Source organism: Ambystoma mexicanum, chromosome 6p (assembly GCF_040938575.1).
Source record: "Ambystoma mexicanum isolate Mex_15411 chromosome 6p, UKY_AmexF1_1, whole genome shotgun sequence".
Taxonomy (NCBI): Eukaryota; Metazoa; Chordata; class Amphibia; order Caudata; family Ambystomatidae; genus Ambystoma; species Ambystoma mexicanum.
In genome coordinates, this window is record NC_090935.1 from 1,421,865,815 (window position 1) to 1,421,889,532 (window position 23,718).

Genomic DNA, 23,718 nt, shown 5'->3' on the forward strand with positions numbered 1-23,718 from the left:
TAAGTTGTTTTGCAGGCAATAATTATGAAGCGCATTTAACAGGCGCTGTAGCCCAATTGGAGTGGAGTCCATGAGAACGATGTCATCTGCGTAAATGACCCAACTTATTTTTTGCCCATTTACTGCTGGCGGAAATATCCTTAGGTCTTTTAGGGCCACTGATAAGTCAGAGATGAACAATTTAAATAGTTGAGCAGCGAGCGGACAACCTTGCTTCACGCCCCTTTTTGTATATATCTCATTTGATAAATCACCCTGTTGATTTAGTCTTACTCGAATGGACGTCTTAGTGTGTAGAGCAATCAGGGGCGCCAGAAGATCACTTGGACAATTCCAATCACTTAGTTTCTTCCATAGGAGGTTGCGGTTTATGCTGTCAAATGCCTGACTCAGATCTATAAATGCAAGGTACAACATTTTCTTCCTCCTCAAGGCATCTAATTTTAGGCAATTTAAGAGGATTAGATTTAGCTCAACTCCCACTCCTCTAGTAAAACCTGTTTGCCGAGGGTCACCCACAGAAAACTCTTGAGCCCAGTTTGCCAGGCGCTTTTGAAGGAAGGAGCCGAAGACCTTTCCAATTGTATCCAAGAGGGCTATCGGGCGATAGTTCTTCGGGTCGTCCCGATTGACCTTTTTAAATATTGGGACCACCACTGCCCTCAGCCAGGAAACCGGCAGGGTTTTATCATGTGAAATTCTTTGGAACAAGGCACTCATCATATTTGCCCATAAACTTCTATGGGTTTTCTGCATCACATTGGAAATTCCATCTGGGCCTACAGCCCTAGAGGACTTTAGCTTCATAATCGCCCATTCAATGTCATCAGCGGAGTCTGCCACATTCCATTTTGCCGATGTTAAAGATGGTGGTGGAACCACGATACAGTTATCATCATTAAATACTTCGGAGAAATGAGCGACCCAACTGGCGCATTCACACTATTTGACATTGAGTAAGAGTGATTTAGGCTGCCAGTATTGATAATCTCCCAAATGTGTCTGCTGTCCTTTAGTATGATCAGTTTTAACATCTGTTCAGCTTGCTTCTGCTACCGGATCGAGTTAAAAGATTTGATCCACTTCCGATATTTCAGTCGCCTGGCTTTTATTTGCATGAATATGCTTTCTTCATCAGCTTTTTTCAGCAATTTTATATCATCACGAAGTTTTTTCTTTTCAGTGTTTATAGTTACATTGAAAGGATGTTTTACTACAATGGCAGCCCCCTTCTGCTTGGGGTTCCTCACTTTGAAGTAGTATAGCAGTAATGGATAGTTTATCCTTGCCATTGTTGAGTTTTCTTTCTCAAGGTTGTTTGTCAATGTTAACAGCTGAGACGCACTCAGTCGCAGCCTATTTGCTCCATTATTTATGGTAACACTCTCCTTGTATTTGGGTGAAACATAGTTGGTTACCTTTTCCCAATTTAGCAGCAAAGCATTGTGGTCGCTTTTTTGTTTTTTTTATTTCAAACGTTATGATTCTTGATAGAAAATTTCTGGACACCCAAATGTAATCAAGAGTCTTTTTACTCACGCCACGCTTCCATGTAAAGCCTGGAGGAATATCACCCCGGGTGGATCCATTTAGCATTGAGCACTCTCTTAATGCCATCTCTTTTAGCCAGCGATCTCCCCGATCTTGCAGTCTTCCTTTGTTTGTTGGGCCAGTTTCGGTGCATTTATCAATAGAATTGTTCAACCAAGTATAATTGAAATCACCACATATTATAATTATGGGATCCTTGTAGACGAATAAACACTCATCCACCACCGACAACATGGCTCCAACAAAATTAGATTGTGAAATCATTGCTGTATTCCAGTATATATTTACAATCAACATCACTTGACTAACAGAAGGAGAAGGTTGCGTAATTTGAATTTTAGTTACTTGTATGAACATATTAAGATTTTCTGAAGATACAATCTTCCAATCATTGTTATGTTTGATCATTGTAACCAGACCAGCAAAAGGTCTGCCAAAGAGGTTCTTTCCAGCAGGATTCAGGAGTACTGTATAACAATCCCACACCGGGCACTCACGCATCCAAGTCTCTTGAAGACATATAATTGATAAATGCACCGGGAATTGCCACTTTCCATCAAACAGATGCGTGAAGCCACGAGTGTTCCAGGATAGAAGTTGATGGTTTCCATCAATGGAATCCACTCTTTGCTAATTGTCCTGTTTCGTTTCTTTCACACCAGACACTTTTTTGATGTTCATGTGGGCCCACAGTGCATCCCTTCTCTTTTCATTTTCGGATTTGTCCCCCGACGAGGGATGTATACTTTCCTCAATGCAGGCCTCCGCACTTAGGACTTCAAAACCAAAGAACATGATCTCGTCCGAGGAATCCATTGCAGCTGTTCTAAGAGATCTGGAATGTAGATGCAAGTTTACCCAATCCGAGAAGTCCTCTGACATATATTCTACAACTGCTATGTCTTCAGATTTTATTGCACGCAGCGTTGGAATGCATTGCAGCAGTGTTAAAATATTTCTTCGGTTCAAATTTACTTCTTTTTGTTCTGGCAGGGCGTTTTTGATTTGAATTTTCCATAAACCATTCTTGGATCCCTCACTTCTTGTTTTACAGGGTATAATTTCACTTTTATTAAGTTTTTCAACTTGTGCTCTTGTTAATTTTGGATTTAGTTTATCGCACAAGAGATTTGGGGGGGTCAGACGTCACCCCATTGTTTGAATTTAAACCTTTCATCTCTTTTGTCGCACTTTGTATTGAAAGTACCTTTGGAATTCTTTTTGGCCCAAGCACGCCAGCTCTGGGAGGAGTTTTAATTACGATACCTGATCGCGGCTCAAATTCTATACCAATTTTCGCAGGAGCCGGTATACTTATCTCTGCAGTGTCTTCGCCCTCATCAATCACATCATCATCAATGGAGTATGTGGAATACTCACATAGTTCTAATGAGGCATCGGAGACTACGTTGTTATCACTGATTGAGGCTTCTCTTGCGCTTTTAGCATTTGGTTTGGGAGTCAGTTTTTTTCGTTGAGTCAATTTTTGTTTTCGATATGCCCTCCGAACCTTTTGCCGGGCGATTAAACAATACAGGCGGCGGCGGAGTTGAAAGATTCCTTATACATTTTTTCCTGCACGTTGTGCGAGCACGTTTGGCAACTTGTTTCAAGCTTGGACGTTTTTGAATGGATTTTGCTCCACAAGGCTTTGTTTTCTGGGGACGCTTTTCATTTTCTTTGTCCAACATTGTAGACTTATTGCAAATCCCAAATGAGAGTTTATCTGTTTTTTGGCTCCTGAACCACTGCCCCTTTTGCCTGCTGAGTTTCTACATTTAACTGAGCAAATGTAGCGGCTCCCTCACCAATATTCACGGGACGGTCTTGCTGAGAATCAAGGATTTTATCTCCAGCGGGCTGGCTCAAATCGCTTTTTGAGTTTCCCGCCAGGCTCATCCCATGGGAGAGAGATGTGCTTTTTTCTGGTGCTATTAGTTTAACGGCTTGAGAGCCCACTGCTTCACTGCAAACAGGTCCACTGACAATCACTGCGTGCTTTTTGGAAGTTTGTCCATCCATCACAAGATGTTCTTTACCCAAAAGAGATTTGCAGGTTGGAACATGTGACCCATCATCACCTGGTCTCATGTTTGAAGACCTATTGTGGCGCATCCACTTTGTGCTTTCGATTACCGCATCCGTTAATGCAGATTTGTCACTGAATGCCAGACGGGCAAGATCGCATAGTCTATTTTGCCACTTTGCAGATGTTTCTGCTTCACTATCAAGTCTTGTGGTTATCGATTGGGAAAAACTTTCAAGACTTGAGATTTTTGCGTTCACAGCTGCGAGCAGGGACATTTGATCACTTACTGCATTATGTAGGGATTCATACAGTTTCATAAATGGAAGTAGGGTGATTGAAGTTGCCGCTAATACATTGTTGTGAATTTGAATACTTGCAGCCGTTGACATAGAATTTTTAGATGGCTGGTCGACTCTATCCGAGTTGACGGCTGTCTTCGCCATGCTGGGCATCACGTGAATTTCTTTTGCCAAGTCGTCCACAACCGGAATACACGTTACGGCTCTTTTCAACGTCTTTAATGCCTGATGAATCGATGTTTTCGCAAGACGTTTGATGTAGAGAGTCATTTGTGCTAGACAGCATTGAGATGTCCACTTTGTCGCTAGACTTATGGAGTATGCTCGCTGATCGTCTATTACGCTTTGTTTCTAGCTTATTTTTATGCAAGGATTGATTTTGTATGAAACTATCATTTAGGCGTTCATAGGTGGCTAGAAAGTCTGCCTTTAATTTGGTTGTAAGCCGTGCTTCTCTGGCTGAGAGATCAGTAGAGCTTTGCTCTGTTACTGACAAAATCACAGGGAGCCCACCCTCGCTAGATGTCAATTTGATAATCCCCTCGCTACATTTTGCATTTATGGTAGCCATTTGAGGGACCCGTTCCTCTAGCATGTTTTTACCTACCACGGACTGAGAAGGCCATGTTGAGGCGTAAGTCTTTCCAGCTCCTTGAGAGTGAAACATTGGTGATTTTTGCAGTTCCTTGTCCTGTATTAGGACATTTTGTAAGTTTATTGCCATAAGGTCAGAATCCGTCAAATCAAAGGGGGAGGTCTGCGCAACATCGCTGGCGTCAACATATACTGAAGGGGAAAATACCGGTCCCAACATGACACAGCCACTGTCGGAGCTCACCCATTGGTTAACGGTGCCGTTGGTACCATCAATCTCCTTTCGAGTGGGTCCCAATGATGTTAAGCACAGGGCAGCTAGTGAGTGCACCAAGCCTAATTCTAGGCAAGTAACCCCGGCTGAGCCTCTCGCTGTAGTAAACTCAATTTGATCATTTTGAGCAGTTTGTTCTGAAGTGGCAGCTGGGCTTACCTCCTTTGGGAGACTCATCGTCCCTTTCCTTCGAGAAAGCAATGATTTATGACGGGTCATAGGGCCCTCTTTCACCATGCTGAACCAAACTTCAGACTTCAAATGCTAGTGAGGCCCTCGCCGATGATCTGCCACTTATGATCTTTCTGCAGGTATCCTTCGTTACTTAACAGTAAGCTTCAGCACTGCTCAAGTCAGTGGATATCAGCCACCAAACAGCCACACAACAGTCCTCGCCCTTTACCCCTCACGGACTTAACGCCGCTCGGGCGGCTTGTGGGTCTGTAAATACTGCCAAATCAGTCACGTGATTGATCACGTGATCACGCTCAGCCTCCTCCAGGAAGCACAGTCTGCCCAGTGTGTTCTCCTTCCACTGAGCAGTAGAGCGAAGCTTTCTGCAGCCAGCAGTCCCTCGGGATAATAAGACAGCAGCTCCTTCTCAGGAAAAGTGTTTGAGTCCTCTTCTTATCCTAAATCCTGACTGGAAGCAAGTCCAGCCCACCAATGGTAAGGATCTGCACAATTCAAACAGCCAACAGTGGTCCAATCGGAACCCACTGTGAGTTTCACTCGTGCCCCACACCCAGACTCTCAGGCACCAGAGATGTGGGGTGTGACCAGACAGTCCTGCCCAATTCCTGAGTGAGACACGCACACATGCACACCAGCAAGTGCATGCTCTTTTATGGGCTTTCGTGGCCTGAGAAGGCAGAAAGAAGGCCAAACAACCATTTTGCCAAAGGGCAAGCAAAGAATATCTCATGGTACTGCCGTTTTAGGGCACAACGTGCACACTAAAAATATTGCAAAAAGGGTACAAATGTATCTGCTGCCACCAGCATGTATTTAGGCATATATAAGTAACCAAAAATCCCATGTGTAAAAGACTAGGGCGATACAAAAGTATCCCCACTACACTACATTGTAAGATGCTGTGTGCACTGTTAAAGTTACCTAAAAGGAAAAAAGCCAAAAGGGAAACCGTTTCCTAGTCCCGATAGTCTTAAGAACTGATCAGTTTCCCATAACAAAATGAGCAATAGGCCAGGGAGTGAAGCTGAAAACTTGACTTCCTTGTAAAAAGTCAAAAGCAAAACGTTTGGGGGGTCAATAGAATATGGAGGGAAAGTTGCCTAAAGAGAGCTCTTTCGTAACATATAACAAGGTTGGACAGGTTATGGGCAGGGTACCAATCACGAGAGGGTGGGCTATAAGAGGCAGTAGGAAGTGTGGGTGATTTGGCTTAGGTCAGAGGTGGGGTGAGTGGGGCAACAGACCATCAGGGGAAAGAAAGGAGTGGTGGATTGTTGAGGTGTAATTTGAAGGTGCGGTTTTGAGTGATGGTGGTACTGCTGATTGTGTGTGTGGCAACTGTAGGTAGGAATAGAGTAGGTTGAACCTGGGAAATGTTTGGTACAGAGTGGAAGGAAGGGTTTTATCTGGTAGTGTGAGAATGGCAGAGTGGGTGTAGTAGTAGTAGTAGTAGGAGGTAGGAAGGATGTCAGAATGTGAAGGAGGGATGGTAGCCGAGAGGGATAATAGTTGTTACATCAAACGGTGGAGGTGAGGAGTAGGGGTTGTGAAACATTTAATGGACTGGTGTGTGGAGTAGGTCGGAGATGATGCTAGTAAAGGTGAGTGGGCAAGATTGAACTAGCCTAAATATACCATAGCAAGTGCAAGATACTTTTCAATCTCCTGTTGGAACAGTAATCTGAGGGAGGGAGGTTACAGCCTACATTTATAGAGCCACTAGTAAGAAAAGGCAGATCATTCGGCAGTAGGGGTCAACATTGTGTAGAACTAAACAGGGTTTAGGAATTTCTGTTGGGGAGGAGGGTTGTGGGCTGACGAGAGGGGAGCTGCTCTACTGCCACTCCTTAAAACCTTTCTCCAGCATGTGCCTTTGATAGAACAATTTGCCCTTCTCTTTACTGAGCAAGTTAATCATTGCTCAAAAGAACCGCCCATATCCTTGCGCTGGAACTATAATTTATTTTTTAAATGGCACAGTTTCGGGGTGTTTCTTGTGCCACCGGGGACATCGATTAGTAGGGATATTTCTTTGAAATTGTTGGTATTAAGCAATAGTAGCTGCGCGTTGCTGTTCTTTTTACGCCCTTTTATTTTATGGTACAGTGGGGAAGGTTTCCTCTGATCAGCTTGTTGGACTTCGTAGGTTAGGGGGATGTTGAGATGGATTTCTAGAATCTGGCCTGGTGGACAGATTTTAGGAGGCCGCCCTAGTTATAGTGAACAGGGGAACTCTGAGAGGTTGGCCAAACCCAATCAAGGTTAGCGTGGAGAGTGGTCAATGCTATTCCCAGGAGAGTGTGGATGAGGTCAGGGGTCCACACAGTGAAGCACACAATAATTCAGTTTAGACAGATAAGTACAAAATTACTGTTTCTTATAGGCCCCAAAACACACCCTGAGAAATGAAATGAGCTGGTAGTAATATCACACAATACTTAATGTTCAAACATGTACACAATCACCTTTAGGTGTGTAGGAGTGCATTCAACAACTGGGACAACTAAAAGAAGTTAAGTAGTTCTGCAGTAGAATGAAACCAGTTTGCAGGAATTCTGCCCGAACTTTTTAAATCCAATCCCTATGACATGGGGCCTTGTGCTCATAAGTGTCAAAGCTACTTGGAAGAGAGGGGACTGATGTAGAAAGAGTGCATGTGCAGGTGAAATGTTCCAGAAGATATTAAACTACGTTGCAGGTCAGTAAAATTCCATTCCTAATTTTTAAATTCAAGCTTTTAGATCAGACGATCAAAAAGCGATGCAATGGAATAACGAAAGTTAAGTCTAAAGGTTATTCTAAGGAGAAGAAGGGGAGTTGAATCCGTTGCAATTACTTAACCCCTGACTCCAATTTTCACAGATGACTAGATGGGTCGACTGTGGGTCGTTTGAGGTAGGCTTTCCCTCTGTTTGTTCCAGTACAGGATGTCTACGAGTTGGGGGTCCGAGGATTTCTCCTGTCGGCTGGCAAAGAAGGCAACCCCTGGCAAAGAAGGCAAGCAGGATTCACCGATGCAGGACTCTTCTGGACACCTCACAGGACACAGGGAAGCAACTTCCACTGATCGTCACTGTACAGCGACGAAGGCAGGGGTCTGTCCAGTCGCGGTTTAAGAAGACTTTACAGAGCAGGATCCCTTGAAGCTGGGAAGCTGAAATTTGGCAGGAAGGTGACTTGTGGCACGAGCTGGCGACCACCGAAGGTCCGCCGACGAACGCAGTATGGCAACGATTCTACACAGGTAGCCCCCCTGGAGAGCTGATCAGTTCACCGGGTGGTCGAGGGACTCTTCTGAATGCTCAGGATGGCTGGATCCTCATGAATGGTTGTGACTGGTTGGTCCAAGCAGTCCAAGAGATGAAGCACCATTCTGGTCCTTTGCAGATCAGGTAGTCCAGCAGGGCTTCACCAGACCAAATGCAGGAAGGGAATGCTGGGCCCCTTTCGGAGTCGTCCACGGATCCTCGGTCGGCTGCTCTACTACACAGGATACTTGGCTCCAACGCTGATCTGAAGAAAGGGCTGCAGGAGTACTCTTCTTATCCTAAATCCTGGCTGGAATCAAGTCCAAGCCAACCAATTGTACGGTTCTGCACCATTCCAACAGCCAGCAGTGGTCCCATCTGGGACCACTGTGGCTTTCACTCATGCCCCCCACCTACACTTTCAGACAGTCCCACCCCATCCTGGGTCCACACACCAGGTCAGCAGTAGCCTGTGAAAAAATCAGCTTTCCCGGGTTGGATGCATGACCATATAGCTCAGAGGAAGGTAATAGCTTCCCATCTTCTCTGTCAACTTGAAGGCCGAGGTTCGGTACACAGTGGTTGGCTTTGACTTTGCTTGTCGTTGCAGCAGTCCTTCGCCTGGTGTCTAGTGGTCCTCTGGTGTGAGATACTGTTTTTTTGTGGTTGAATACCTAGGATGGCTCCAGGTCCTCTACATTTATCCAGAATTCAGCCGAGGCGGCATGTTCAGCCGACCTATGCAATGTACCGGCAACATTCAAGCAGACTGACTGTTTGATCAGGGACGGACAACCAACAGTCAATCTGCCCAGCAATAGCACATGCCATGGCTGAGGAGTGGATTAGGATGAGCCAGTTCCAAGTCCCAGTTTCAGCCAGTTAACACACACAAAGCACTGACCAAGAGTTTTTAAGACTCCTGCTAAAGTGTATGCCATTATAGGGCAATTTGAGACTTTTTGGAGAAGGAAGATGGCCATCAGAGATGGCATAAAGAACAGAGCTTGTACCACAAGAACACACCTTTTCAGTATGGTTTTCAAAAAGACATTATTGTGGTTAAAACAAAGATATGACTGGTTATCGGGGGAGATCAAACGATGATTCACTGCCACCAGCATGTTTAGTGCACATTGCACTGGGGTGGTACTTAGGGGTCAGGGGGGTAAGACTGTGTATCTGAAGCACTTCTTACCCCCAACCCCTTTGTCCCTTCACTCTAGGCCCTTTCCTACATTCTACATTCACAGTTCCAGTTTATATAGTTAATATAGTGCTTGAGTGCCGACCCCAGATAGATCGCTGTGCTCCTCCTTTAAAAAATGTGTTTCAGTCCTTCTCCCTTCAGGGAGACTGTTTTTTCCTCTTTTCTCGGTTCTTTCCCCACACTGGGGCTTCTCCTTTGCTCTCGCGCCACTCTGGGGCTTCTTGGTTCTTTCCGCACACCAGGGCTTCTGTCTTTCTTGCCTTGCAGCCTGCTTTATGTTAATCTGGAGCCACTTTTTACCTGTTTGTGATGAGTGGTGCTCCCTGGGAAGAGGTTATCCACCCAACTCTCGCCTTGTCGCGGCGCCGCTTATGTGACTCATCAATTGGACTCTGCTTCGGCTGACATCTTCTCATCTTCTTTCGGTCCCGCTTGCTCAGCGGGTGCTCTGTAGGTGGCTCCTCCTTGGGGCTCTGCCTCGATTCCCAACCCACCCCCCCCCCAAGGGTCTCCATTCCCACTCATACTGCTCCACTGCCCTGGTCCAGTTACTCGTCCGCAGGGCCTTGTCGCACTCCCACCCGAGGCTTCTGAGCACGCTGCCACGGCTGGCGGTGTCTCTCCTTCCAGCCACACCTCCTGTGGGTGGTGCAGTGCAATTAAACTCAGCGGGCTTTGCAGATACTCTTTCTGCATTGGTTCCTCACACGACTTGCCTCCGGGAGGCTGGTCTTTTCTCCGTTCTGCTGTTTTCCATAAGGAGGACTAAGTAAAGTTTGGGTCAGAAGCTAGCTTTTAGTGTTCTCATGGACCTTCTCACATGTACCACATAAAGGTGTTAGCATCTGGGGGCAGGGATGGTGACTTTCCCTCTGTGGTTTCTTGCCCCCAAAGGTGGAGTTGCCTCCAGGGAGATCCCACTTCCTCTGCCCCCTAAGGGGTGTTAAACGTAGCAGGCTCACCTCCCAAATTCCAAAGGGGTTCACACTTGGGGGAGAGGTGACGATTTCCCTGGATTTGTCAAAATACAAACCATAATATCATGGTTGCATGACATACTGAAGCATGCAAAAGACACCGGAGAAAGCTGCTGCATGTAGCTCTTATGTCTTCTCCATGACCAAAGATTCCAGCACAGAATGAAGACACACTGGGAGTTAACTCAGTTCCTACCTTTTCCTGTAGTATAGGAAAGCTGGTTCTGAAAAAATACTGAATTGTTACAAAAGCAGGAAAATAATAAATCCTACTACGTTCCACCCAGTGGTAGGAAATCCTGCCCACTCGACATTTTCAGGGCACTGAATAATTTGTTTATTTGCCTGCCCACGCATGATCTTTGATATTAATGACACGCAAGTGGTAATCTGTCAAAAGGCTTTTTGAAAATACCTTTTGCATTAACTTCTTTCTCAGTGAGGTCAACCCAATAAACGTATTGAACAAAGTGAAAAGGGTTTTTAAAACAAATTGGGGCTAAGCGGGTACAGGGGGCAGTGAGTAGAGTGGTTTGGTGGGTGGGTAACTAACTACCATTAAAGAGAAAAGGGGGAAAATAAAGACCACATTACAACGGTTATTGAGAGAGAACTTTTTCAATACATGGGTTTTTGTTATGTTATTTATTGAGCGCGGACCTAGCTTCGAGAAGCAGATTGCTTTACAGAGGTATACACCACCAATACCGATACATAACGGAGCTATTGCAAGAGATCAGATATACAGCGGGGGTAGGATACAGAGGGGCACAGAGGAGGGGTACAGCTGTACCGGGTGGTGGGGGAAAAGAGGGGCAGGCGGTGTCTAGCGAGTCAGGTGGTGCGAGGGGCAACGTGATGGCCTAGGTGCTGAGGAGGAGAGTCTCCTTGAAGAGGTGGGGTCTTGAGTTCTTTTCAGAACTGCAGGAGTGTGGGGGCGAGTCTGAAGCCGATGGGGAGGAGGTTCCATAGCCTTGTGGCATAGGGAGAGAAGGCTTGTTTTCTGGTTCTTTCCTTTTTGCAGTGGCGAATTACAAGTCTGCACATGCCCTGGCTTCTGGTGGTGCGCTGTCTACCGGAGATGCTGAGTTTCTCCGCGTGTTAGCTGGGTGGCTTGAGGGCAACTGCCTTATAGATGATGCAGCAAGACTTGAAGGTGATTTGTGCGTGCATTGGGAGCCAGTGAAGGTTGATGAGGGCCGGGGTGAGGTGGTCGTATCTGTGTAGACCCTTGATGAGACATGGCGTTACGTGTAGGACACTTCTCTGGGGCACGAGTGAGGACGACGAGAGGCCTTCCAGGAGTACATTACCCCATCCAGGTAGAATAGGTCCAGTGCTTGAACGGTGGATCTAAAGCTGTCCGGATGAGGACGGGCTTGAATTTTCGCAGGAGGCAGAGCTTGATACCAAGTTGTCTGGGTTTTCTTAGCTATGCGTGTCTTGAAGGAGAGGTATTTGTCGATGTGGAACCTGAGTAACTTGGCGTAGCAGGTGAGCTTGGTTGTGTAGCCCTCAGAGTTCATGGTTGATGGCCACAGCTGTATGTCTGTATGTCTGGGTGTTTGGTGGTGTTGGTGAGCAGGAATTCGGTCTTGGAGGGTTTGAGCTTAAAGTATGCACAGGACGCCCAAGACTGGATCAGGGAGAGGCAGGTTTTGAGCCCATGTATGTCCTTGATGGAATCGATCTTGAGGTATAGCTGTGTGTCGTTGGCGTGTTGTTGGATGTGGATGTTGTGTGGGGCTAGGAGGGCTCCCAGCGGCTCCTTGTATAGATTGAAGATCACTGGGGAGAGGGTGGAACCTTTCAGAACTTCACTAGTAGAATTGGCGATCTAGAGGTGTCCATCTGAACAAACTGCTTGCGGTGGGCGAGATAGGACTTGATCCCACATAGGACGAGGTTGCTGATCCCCATGCACCCATGTAGGTTGTCTGTAAGAGCTTGGTGGTCTGCTGTGTTGAAAGCAGCTGAGCTGTTGAGTAGAACTAGGGGGCAGGGGTGGTAGTTGTCAAGGATGTTGAGGGCGTCCTCTACCACCTGTGTGGTTGCTGTCTCTGTGCTGCATCTTGGTCTGAATCCAGATTGGTAGTTTTGGAGGAGATTGTTGATCTTGATGTGTTGCTGCAATTGTGCGGCTACCGCTTTCTCGATGATCTCGTCTAGGAAGGGAAGATGCGTGATGGGGAAATGGTTTCCTAGGTTGTCAGGATTCAGAGTGGGTTTCTTTTGGTTTTAAACAGAAAACATACAAATTGGAAGATGCTGGCAAGACTATAGCTGCAGAGAGAATTGCCTCATACATTAGAATTGCTTCCTTATGCATGCATGCATACATAATCCTAAATTAAACTGCTTTTTGTGGATAGTTGTAATACTTGTAGATGCCAGCTTGCTTAATTTACTGCTGGATGCCATAGTTTCGTTTTGATGCCGGGTTTATTTCTTTAAGGGGTATTCTGAACATTGCCTGGAGTATGGCAGATCCGGAGCTGCTCCTCAGCTGTGGAAAGGATGCAAAAATTCTCTGCTGTAACCCCAACACAGGAGAGGTATGTGAGACAATCCTGACCATCATTTGCTGTATATTTCTGTTGGTATTGCACACAAATAGCATATTGTAGTGTTGGTTCACAAATCTTGCCACATATGCGCTCTAGTAGCTGGGATTTTACATTCGGATCAACATACCAATGTATTTAGAAAAACTGCAAGTCGTAACTGTTGGGAGGTTTTTTCTGAATGTTACTGATGTGGTATTCAGAGGGACTGTCTGTGTTACTGTGCTGAGCGATCTCTCGGTTAGGCCAAACTCACTGAAAAGCATAATTGTGCAGCAATGCTTTACCTTTTAAGAAATGGTTACCAGTGTAAAGTACAGATCACACATTAATAGCGTGTCCACACATATAGGTACTGAAAATGTAGGTCCGTGAATATATAGATTTCCAAGGCTTGTGGATCTGCTTAGATCACATGCTAAGCATAGGCTGACATCTAGTGTAGCTGCAGAGTATTACATTTTTTGTTTTTCCAAACTCAAAGGGACATCGACAGGGCGTGCCAGTGATACTATCCCTATTGCGACATCTACTGTACCCCTGGTCCTTCACGCGTCGAGGTCCCTCAGATTGTTTTTTCCTCCATTGTAGTTGGACGCAAGTCAGAGTTCCTTCTTGGCTGACGCCATTACTTAGTAAAAGTTTAATGTTAGTATTTCTTTGTCCTTTCGACAACCGTTTACCGCAAGATCTTCGGCGATGCCTTTGAGGACAAGACCATCCGTCGACGACAGACTCCCGACTCGACTAGCTGTTAATTGAAGCCTTCCAAGGCCTCAACGGCCGTCGGCCCTGCACAGTAGGGAAAGTGGTTCATATTCCAGTCCCACTAAGAGAATGCATATTCCCCTTTACTCCCATTTATTTCACCAGGCTGCCATACTTACGCATGATGGAAAACGCCCCTTTTAAATTCTGTCCTTCCTGTAATAGGAAGTTTTCCTGGAAGGATTTGCACCGAGTGTGTATCCTTTGTCTCCCTAGGGACCACTCTAAAGAACAGTGCAAGTCTTGCAAACTGTTTAGTCCATAAACTTGAAAGGACTGCAAGACTAAACGCTGAGCCCACCACGCCATGCAGGTCAAGGCTGCCATAGACTTCGAGGGAGCGTCCAGCGATGGGGGCATCGTCGTCCTAAGTGATGCCGAGGGCAATCTGGATCCATCGGATTCTTGCGTGTGAGCCCCCGACCCCAACAGGCAGGCCGGCGGTTCTGCTACAGGGACAACACCCGGCAGCTCAAGCACTACCAAGTCACATCACACCAAGCACATCCCGTATGGCTGAAAGTTGACCACATCATCGACCGCTAAGCCACAGTGTCGAGGGGGAAGCATTCCCTGTCCTCTGTGCCATCGCGGTCTCGATCACCACACGTCAGTCCCCTAGAACAGATGTTAAAGTCAGTTTCTGACACCGTGTCTAAATCAGGGAAGTCCACCGGTTCAGACGACCAGGCGTTGAAAGACACGTCGACAGCCTCAGGAGAGAAAGCTCAAAATTAAGCGCATTAATTTAACACGTTCCCGACACCCTACTAAAGGCCAGAACGTCGAAAAACTATAAATCTTCGACGCCCCAGGTTAAAAAGTGACCGGCTACTAAAAGTTGGGATTACACTACACCTGAAGACACTCTTTCAGGGGCCATGCATCATGTTAGCCAAGATTGTATGCTGTACCCTTTGGGTGCACTACAACAACCCTGACCTCCTGGCAATAGGAACCCAACATTTGGTATAAGTCTGTACTACAAAGTTGGTAGCATGTTAAGCAGCCAGGCTTATCTCAAGATGGGTCAATGTGAGCAGCAGGGGAGTTAGAGTTTCACAGTGACAAGTCTTCAAATAAACTCTTACAAGGTTTCTTGTTTAAACATTTATTAATTAATTTAAGTCAGTTAGAGTAAGCTGCCTTCAGAAGGGGCCAGTATAATAGCAACACACAAATACACTCCAAAGTACACACTCTTAATATTTCTAAATTAGGAAGTACCCTTTTGGGATGGCCCACATACACTACCTACATCCTCGGGTGACTTGAATAGTTAGGGTGCTGGGGACATTAATATATCACAGTTGCATTTAGAAAATTCTACAGAGGAGTGTCAAAGAAAAGAGGTTTCAGAATAAGACCAGTAATTCACACAATTTTTCTTAAGCAGGTAAGTACTTTCAAAATTACGCACCAATGCAAAATCAGTTAACCCCTTCCTGCAAGGAAGACACAACACCTAAACAGAGGAGCGAAGAGTCATTCAGGGAGCCAGGCCAGCCAATGTTAAGTTAGCAAAAGTCAAGGTGAACTAAAGCACTTCTTGCAGGTAAGTAAAGGTCTTGCACAATATTTTGGAAGTCTTTGTAGAAAAGAAGAAATCAAAGTATGGCCACAAGCTGATTAGGCTTGAGAAGTAAAGAAGCTGACAGCAACTCTACAGAGTAACCAAGGCAAGTCTCCGAGGACAATTGAGGTTACACAACAAGAGGTAATTTCTCTTAGACTGTACAGTACTTTTAGGTTGAAGAAAAGTGCAGCAGATGGCTTCTGTTCCTGTGCAGCTCTGCAGATCCTGGTGTTCCTGGGCCTCGGTCGTGGCGACAAGAGGGAGGACTTCTGGGGACTCCTGCACTGCAATGGGGCGGTCCGCAACCGGCAATCTTCAAACAAGTGGCACTCAGTGTTTCAGCTCCTTGTGTCTACCGCAAATGCCAACACTGCGGTTTATGGCTGTCGAGATGGGCTTTCCTTGCGTCTGGGATCCAGCACTCTGAGGTGGCTCAGGCTCAGTCAGTCTTGCTACCAGGGAGTTCGGCGGATCTTCCTGGAGCTCTTGGCTAGCTTAAAAGCAATGCACACAATCTTGTGTTCCTCTGCCTGGCTATTCGGTTCCAGCAGCAACTGCAGTGGAATTTCAGCCAGCTCTGAGAGGATGTCCAGGTGGCTTACTTTGGAGTTGATTGGGTCCACCAACTCGAGGGGAGAAGTCGTCCTTACAGGGCTTCTCCAGTCTAAACGAAATTGGAGTTTCAGCACAGCAGCAGGGCTTCACCGGGCAAACCAACGGTCCAGAAGTTGCAGCAGGCGTTCTCTTCAAGTTCTTCTTCGGATTCCTTCGTCCAGTGGCAGACTCTGCCTTCCAAGCCAAAAAGCCTTGCCTTTTATGCAGGTTTCTCCCATTCATTCCAGCCTAGCTGTCAGTCTAGCTGTCGGTCACCCCAGCAGGGTGGCTGTCTTTGCCGGACAGCCAGCCGGCCAATCACCTAAGAGTGCATTCCTGTCAACTAGGAGACTAAGCACAGGGAGTTTCGGGCACCTCCCTCACTTCCTGCCCCCGCCAGACATCCTGGAGCCAGAGTTGGGCTTCACTTGTGAATCCCACCAAAGACAAAACGAACAAAGGGACCAAACCTGGTTTGTCACGCAGAGTAAATCTCAAGAAGACCGGGGCCATTTTGACAAAAATGGCACCCTTGGGTGCTTTACTGCAGCTGCGAACGCAGCCTGCAGTAAATGCACACCACTGTAGTTAAGTTAAACCACTGCCACCAGCCATTCATCGAGGAAAGGGTAACACAAAAATGTTACATGAGAAACTAGACAACAGGGATACTAAGCAACCCCTCCAGCACCCTATTGTAAGATAGTGTCTGCTCGGTCTAGAAAGTTACGAGTGCAAGTAAAGTCAATTTCACTTCACTGCTCTTGGAAATAATAGTTTATCCAAGAGAAGGTATCTAAACCTTTGGGAAATCTGTAAGACTTCCCTGTGCCACTGCACTGAAGGTGCTGTGTGACGCAATGTAAAAGATGATGCCTATGGAGTTTGTCAGATTCCACAACCAGAAGAAACTGAGTTCAAAATCACATTAAAATACACGAGAGTGGGAAAAAGTGTCTCGCTCTCTCCAGGTTAAAAATTCAAGTCCTCAAAATCCAGCAAAGTTGCTGGGGGTCTGTAAGGTAGAGGGGTATTAGCACATTTCTGAGAATTCTCCCTAACACATCATAAGCGGACCCCTGTTCCAGAACCTCCACCTACTCCTGCTACCTGTGTTGCCAAGCTCCTCCCAATGGACCACAGAACAATTTTATAGGGTCATGAGGAGAATGTCCAGTTTTATAAAGTTCACTCAGCCCGCAGCCAAGAAAGCCGGCCTGGACACCACGCAGGCTACCATCTCGTCACATCAGGACCTAGGTCAGGACACTTCATATTATAACTCTCAAGATCCTGGCTCATACACAGACCCAGAGGTCCAAGGGGACAAAGGAAACATATATTATGAGGACGTATACATCATCCAATCCCCAGACCATACCGACCCACCGGTGGCTGACTCCTGGTACACAACCAACTGCAATATAATGACATGTTACTAAAGCGGCAGCGCACTTCAAAATAGATACCCAGGAAGCACAAGTCGATTAAAGACTTTGTGTGAGAAAATCCTTGGGGATACAAAATCTGCAACACAGTTTATCCCTTTGCTTCAATCAGTCCGGAGGCGTATCCAGCCCTCTCTGCTTACACCCAATCTGACACGGACAGTCAACCCGTGCATCAAAAAGATGTTTAGACCAGACCCCTTATACATTAGGGGGCAGCTAAAGCCTGACTCTCTAGTAGTCCCCACCACAAGAAAGAAAGCGGGAACCCCACTGGCCTCCGCTGAAGCCCCTCCTGACCAGGAGAGTAAGAAAATCTACATCCTGAGCAGGAAGGTAGCTTCCTCAGCTGCTTATCAAACAAGGATAGCTAATAATAAAACTTCGAATGGATTGTGTCCTCCCACGTATTCCTCATCTTGGATATATCCTTACCTTCAGTTTTTCTCTCTCCACCAGAGGGCGCTCCACTCGAGGTGGCGGTGTAGATGTCCCTCAGCAGCGGCCATCGAGCACCGACGTCATCCGCTGTATAAATGCCTCCAGCGCTCCCGTTGGCCTCAGTTCCATTAGCTTTGCTTCGGATCGAGATAAACGGTGCTTCAGTTCAAAACGATTGTCGTCTTGATTGAACCCTGCCACACCGGAAAAATGGTTAAGAAATGCCAGAAATGTGGGAGAAAGATGTCGCTGACCGACCCTCATCGAAATTGCCTCTGGTGCCTCGATTCCGACCATCGGATTAATGATTGCAGTTCTGGTCAGTCAATGACCCATAAGGCCTTAAAAGAACGAATAGGTAAACTGGTGGTGGGGGAGGAATCCTCGAAGTTTTCTTCGAGAGGGAGGAAAGACTCGGCTGAGTCTTCAACAAAACGTCATAAAAAATCTAGGTCGAGGAGGAGATCCAGGAAGTCCTCTTCATCTAAAAAGGCGAAGAAAAGACGACACCGGTCTCCCTCTTCCTCTACATCATCTGAGGAAGTGATAACCTGTCCGACAAGACATGACTCCCCTAAAAAGTGGGAAGCTTTCAGAGCATCTATGTTAATTTTTGAGAACGCGGCCCAGACCCCCCTAAAAAATGTCTGATGAAGACCATGTCCCTACGCACAAAAAAAGTGAGGGGGGAAGGTCCAAGACGAGGAAATCCGACAAAAAATTGTCAAGGGTGTTTTCCAGGGAATATTCCCAAACACCTCAAAAGAAAAACCTTATGGTGCATAAATCGGAGGTAGAACATAAGTAAAAGGCGTTAGATTTTCAGACGTCATCAAAGTCCTCGTCCAAAACATGTCCGAAGCCTCCATCGAAGGCAGTCGAGCACAAGGGGTCGATGACCCAACCGAAAAAGGTTACGTCGAGTACACAATCGATGAGATCGAAGACTCCTTCGACAACGTCGATGGTCTCGACAACTCCTTCAATGATTCCTTCGAAGCCATCGAAGACTACCTCGACATCGAAGGTAGTAGATACAACATCAACGCTTCTGGCGACGTCGACACCATTACAATGGTGAAATCAACACCAATGATAAAACCCATGATACCTGAAAAGGTTTTCACCCAGAAACTAGACATGATTTTTTTCAGACCATGTCATCTATATATGAAGGAATGGTGTCAGGAGAAGAGGAAGAAGATGAAGAGGTTTCATCTGCAGGTGTTAAATTTGGTACAAGACAAGTCCATGACTAATTAGCTGATCCTCAATCTAGGGTATCTCTGAGTGCTTGCAATCGGCAAGTGGACTGGATACTTCTCCAGAATACAAATTTGAAAAGTCTGACCCAGCAGAACATGTTGATTTAGGTTATAGAAAATTAATGAACAGGGTTATGGAATTCATGGGATGGGGTAGAAACTCAACTGTCTACCAGGATGATGACATAACTGATATCCTGTCAGGAGAACCTCAGCCAGACCCCATACTTCCTTTTCATATAGCTTTACAAAGAAGGGTTAATACTGCTTGGGAAAAACCTGAAGCTATTCCAGCAGTAAATAGGAAATATGTGTCAAAGTATAGACCATGTAATTCTGACCCAGAATACTTAAGTAAACACCCATCTCCAGAAAGTCTGGTAGTTTAAGCAGCTACATCAACTAGGAATGCTACATACCCTACAATTCCCCCTGATAGGGATGATAAAAAGATTGATGCATGGTCTAGAAAGATTTTTACATCAGGGATCATGGCTCTAAAATCCACAAATGTATCTTGCACCCTGGCGAGATTTACATATACCCTGTGGGACAGCATGTCAGCGGCAGCTCAACACATCCCAGAAGGTGAGGAACGTGATGGGTTCCTATCCATAGTAAAGGATGGAAAGGAGGCTTTCGGGGGGAATGCCTTCAAGCAGGTTTAGACACAGCTGACAGCATCAGTAGGTCCATGGCATCTAGCTCAGTGCTACGCAGATTTGCATGGCTAAGAAAGTCGGGCTTTGCACCGGATGTACAATCCAGACTTCTTAATATGCCATTTGACGGCTCGAGGTTGTTTGGCAGCAAGGCGGATGAAAGTTTGGAGAAGCTGCAGACCTCCAAGGCAGCGGCAAAATCACTGTGCCGCTATAAGACAACCTCAACAACCCTACACAGGCTCATCTTCCTGGAGGGGTCATCCTTTTTGTTTTTACTCTTCATTTGGGAAAGGAAGGGGACAGGTCAGTTAAAGAGGACAAAAGAGATTTCTTCAGGTGTGAGGAAGAGGTGCTAGATCTGCCCCAGCAGCGGCATCTGTCACTTCAGTCGCTGCTGCAGCTGGCGCAAAACCACTCTGAGGTTTTGATCCACAAGACCCCAGTGGGAGGCAGAATATCACAACATCTGCAGGAATGGCGGGGCATTACCTCAGATGCTTGGGCTCTGGAAACAGTATCCCAAGGTTACTGCCTTCCTTTTCAAAAGAAACCTCAATCTCCCACCGGGATACAACTCTGCCAAAAATCCAGACCCGCTTCTGTTGCAGGAAGTTTTAACCCTGCTACAGAAAGGTGCAATAGAACATGTACCTGTAGTGGAGAGGAACAAGGGTTGGTATTCCCCATATTTGCTCATACCAAAGAAGGACAGAGGATTGAGACCCATCATGGACTTGAGAGACTTGAACAAGTTCCTCAGGAAGGACAAGTTCAAGATGGTTACTCTTTCTCAGATCCTTCAGGCTCTCCAACACCAAGACTTGTTGGTATCATTGGACCTTCAGGGTGCTTACTTTCATGTGCCAATACATCTCGAGCACAGAAAGTACCTGAGGTTTGCGATTGGCAATTCTCACTATCAGTTTCAAGTTCTGCCATTCGGGTTGACCCCCGCCCCGAGAGTTTTGACCAAGTTGATGGCGGTAGTGGCAGCGAGTCTCAGAAGAGGGAGGATTCACGTCTACCCCTATTTGGACGATTGGATGATCAGGGCAAGTTATCCAGAACAAGCCCAGGATCATCTATCCAAGACTTGCCACTTCCTTCACAAACTAGGGTTTTCTCTGAATTTAAAAAAGTAAAACATGATACCATCACAGAAGCTCCAGTTTATCTGAGCAGTCCTGGATACTTGTTCGGGCAAAGCCTCGCCTCCCGAAGAGGGAGCTCACCACATTCTGCAGATGGTAATAAAATTCCAGAATGCCCAGTATCTACTGGCCTTAGATTTTCTCAGGTTGCTCGGTCTCATGGCTGTAAAGACCGGAGGGGGTTGTCTGTACTTCTGCTCTATATATGGTAGAGGGGCACAGTGGACCCCTGCCAAGATTCTCTATTATTGGTACGTGGTCGATCAATCAAGGCCTAGCTTCTCAAGAGGTGATGCAAGCTGGTTCTTAAGTACAGTGTAGTCCCCAAGCACCCACGAAGGAATGTCCACACACTGTATCGGTTAAAACAGTCTTTAAATAATATTCAAGGTCATATACACAATCGCGATAACTCACTTTGTACTCCAAAAATCAACAATGGTAAATATGAACAATTCTAAAGTTGTACCACTAACGTTATTAGATCTCATTAAAGTGCATACGGTCAGAATGACACACAGATCAAAATAAAGAGGAAACCAGCAGTAGAGAGAGGAAGGAAAGCAAGGTGTTTGAGCAATAGGCAGAATACTGGTAACTAACGTTACACAAAGCTCTGTGTGGAGATCCCGCCCCCTCCACATGGGCAACCTGTAGAAGAAAGATACAAGGCCAGTCCATATATTGTTCCCACTAGTCTTTCCAATAGTTCTGCAACCCCAAAGTACCTTGGCGTTGTAGCGTTCCGCGTCGGGGAATCGATGGCCCTTCTCGAGTGTCCTCCCTTTCAGACAGGAGGCCCGGGTCGTCGAATGTCCGTCGGAGAATAGGTCGAGCTATGACGGCGAAGTGGCCGTGTCGTTCCTAGCGGTGCTCGTTGACGGGGATGCATAAACGTCCTGCAAGGAAGAGGCGTAAGGGGCACCTCGATGTCAATAGTTCTGGACCGCAGAGAGTGGGAGAACTGTGGCCCAGCAAGGGCGTCGAGTCGTCGGCGTCTCTGTGGACTTTGGGTGGCAGGAAACCCACCGGTGGATGCTCCTCGGCGCGTCGACGGTCAGGCCTTCTCCAACAGGATACAGCGGCGACGATGCGGACGAGAGCGTCCTTGGATCAATTAAGTTCTTAGGCAACGGGAGCACGGCGGCTCCAGTCGGCGATGGCGGTGGACAACAGTCCGGGAGCTTCTCCTTGGAGTTCTGCAGCAATCCCCATATTGGGTCGGAAGCCTGTCGAAGGTCTCTCTACCAGGGAGCTTGGGCAAAGATCAGCTGTGCACGATGGTCCCTCGTAGCTTGGGAAGAGGACGCCTTACCAGGTCCTCTCTGGGTCAGTCCTTTTAGGCACAGCAGCTTTCAGATTGCGAAGGAGAGCAACAGCAATTCTTCTCGTCCAGCAGGGCTCAAGGTCAAGCTTCACTCCAGTTATCCGTCGTAGTGGACTTCAGCTTCTGAACACGATTCCTAGCAGTGAGAGGTCCCCAGATATACTGTTGATCTCCCATTCATTCCGCTGGGTCATACTCAAGTATTCAATCACGACTATGGGCGTTCATGCAGGCAGGCAGCCAATCAGGCACACAAGGCATTCAAGCCATTCACTTCTCTCCAGACACTCACAACAAGTTGTGTATTCTCTACAGACACTCCAAGCTGCATTCATACCGGTTTCGGGCAGGGCTGTCTCAACCATTGTGTCAAACACCAGATACTAGACAGCCACAACATAGAATGCATATTCGTCACACACTCCATTCACCCAGGTCCCACCCACAGGCGTACCCACAACATACGGTCGTTGAGAAGGCTCCAGCCAGTCTGGTCGGCACTTCCCCCACACTACCATATTTGGAACTTCCAACCAACAGCCAGTCAAGGGGGGAAGGGACAGAGGCAGGGCTTCCCGGGACTTCGGGAAGATCATGGTAACGGGCGATTGAGGGCAAGAGGCCACGGGGGCCATCTTGTCGCCATCAGGAATCTACTGATTCCATTGACCGGGCCTGGGCATCCCAAAATGGAGGACACGCAGGGCACCAGTCATTTCAGCACAGAGCTGCCACCAGCCCGTACCCTGCTCTGTGGGTCACACACAGGTGCCCAAAAACATACACTAGGGGCACAGGGTTGTACCCCTACCCATGGGTGCCGTAAGGATATCCTACGGGTCTGTTCACCAAACCAAGAGAGCTGCACCGCCAGGAGTCCCACACAAACTCTGCGCGGAAAACACGACAGAACACAAGATTAAAAAACAGTAAAGGACAAGGATACGGAGGCCCTGTCCCTCCGATGCATTTCCAGCATCACAATGGCATCCTGCATTTTTCTGGTGCCAGAAGCCAGCTTGAGGATGAGATCAATTCAATGGGCCCTCAGGACGCAATGGTCCCAAGTTTCATTGGAAATGTCAGATCTTTTACAAGTTCCAACAAGGGTAGTACATGATCTACAATGGTGGGCTTGCAAAGAACATATCCTCAGGAGAGAATCTTTTTGGCAGTCATGGCCGGAGATAACGGTAGTAACGGACGCCTCACTCACGGGGTGGGGAGCTCACACCAACGAGTTGACAATCAGCGGTTGTTGGTCTCCATCGGAGTCCAAACTACACATCAACCTATTGGAGCTGAGGGCAATCAGGCTAGCGCTGAAGGCCTTCCTGCCCTCTGTACGGGGAAAGAATGTCCTGATAATGACGGACAACACAGTGGCCATGTACTACCTCAACAAGAGAGGAGTAGGGTCACTACCACTGTTCAGAGAAGCAGTGCAGCTCTGGTTCTGGGCAATACAAGAAGGGATCTCTGTCTGCCATTCACCTAGCAGGAGAGCAAAACACAGCGGCAGATGCTCTGAGCAGGCAGAGC

The 23,718-nt window shown here is 46.9% G+C and overlaps 1 protein-coding gene across 15 annotated transcripts in view; it reads left to right on the plus strand.

The window, feature by feature from the left end:
- The window catches only part of SEC31A (SEC31 homolog A, COPII coat complex component), a 998,112-nt gene that overhangs the window by 225,501 nt on the left and 748,893 nt on the right, over positions 1-23,718 (plus strand). For all 15 annotated transcript variants that reach the window (XM_069626136.1, XM_069626132.1, XM_069626133.1 and 12 more), the window contains exon 8: positions 12,833-12,932. In XM_069626136.1, the coding sequence (XP_069482237.1) occupies positions 12,833-12,932 (100 nt within the window). The remainder of the gene's footprint in view (positions 1-12,832; positions 12,933-23,718) is intronic.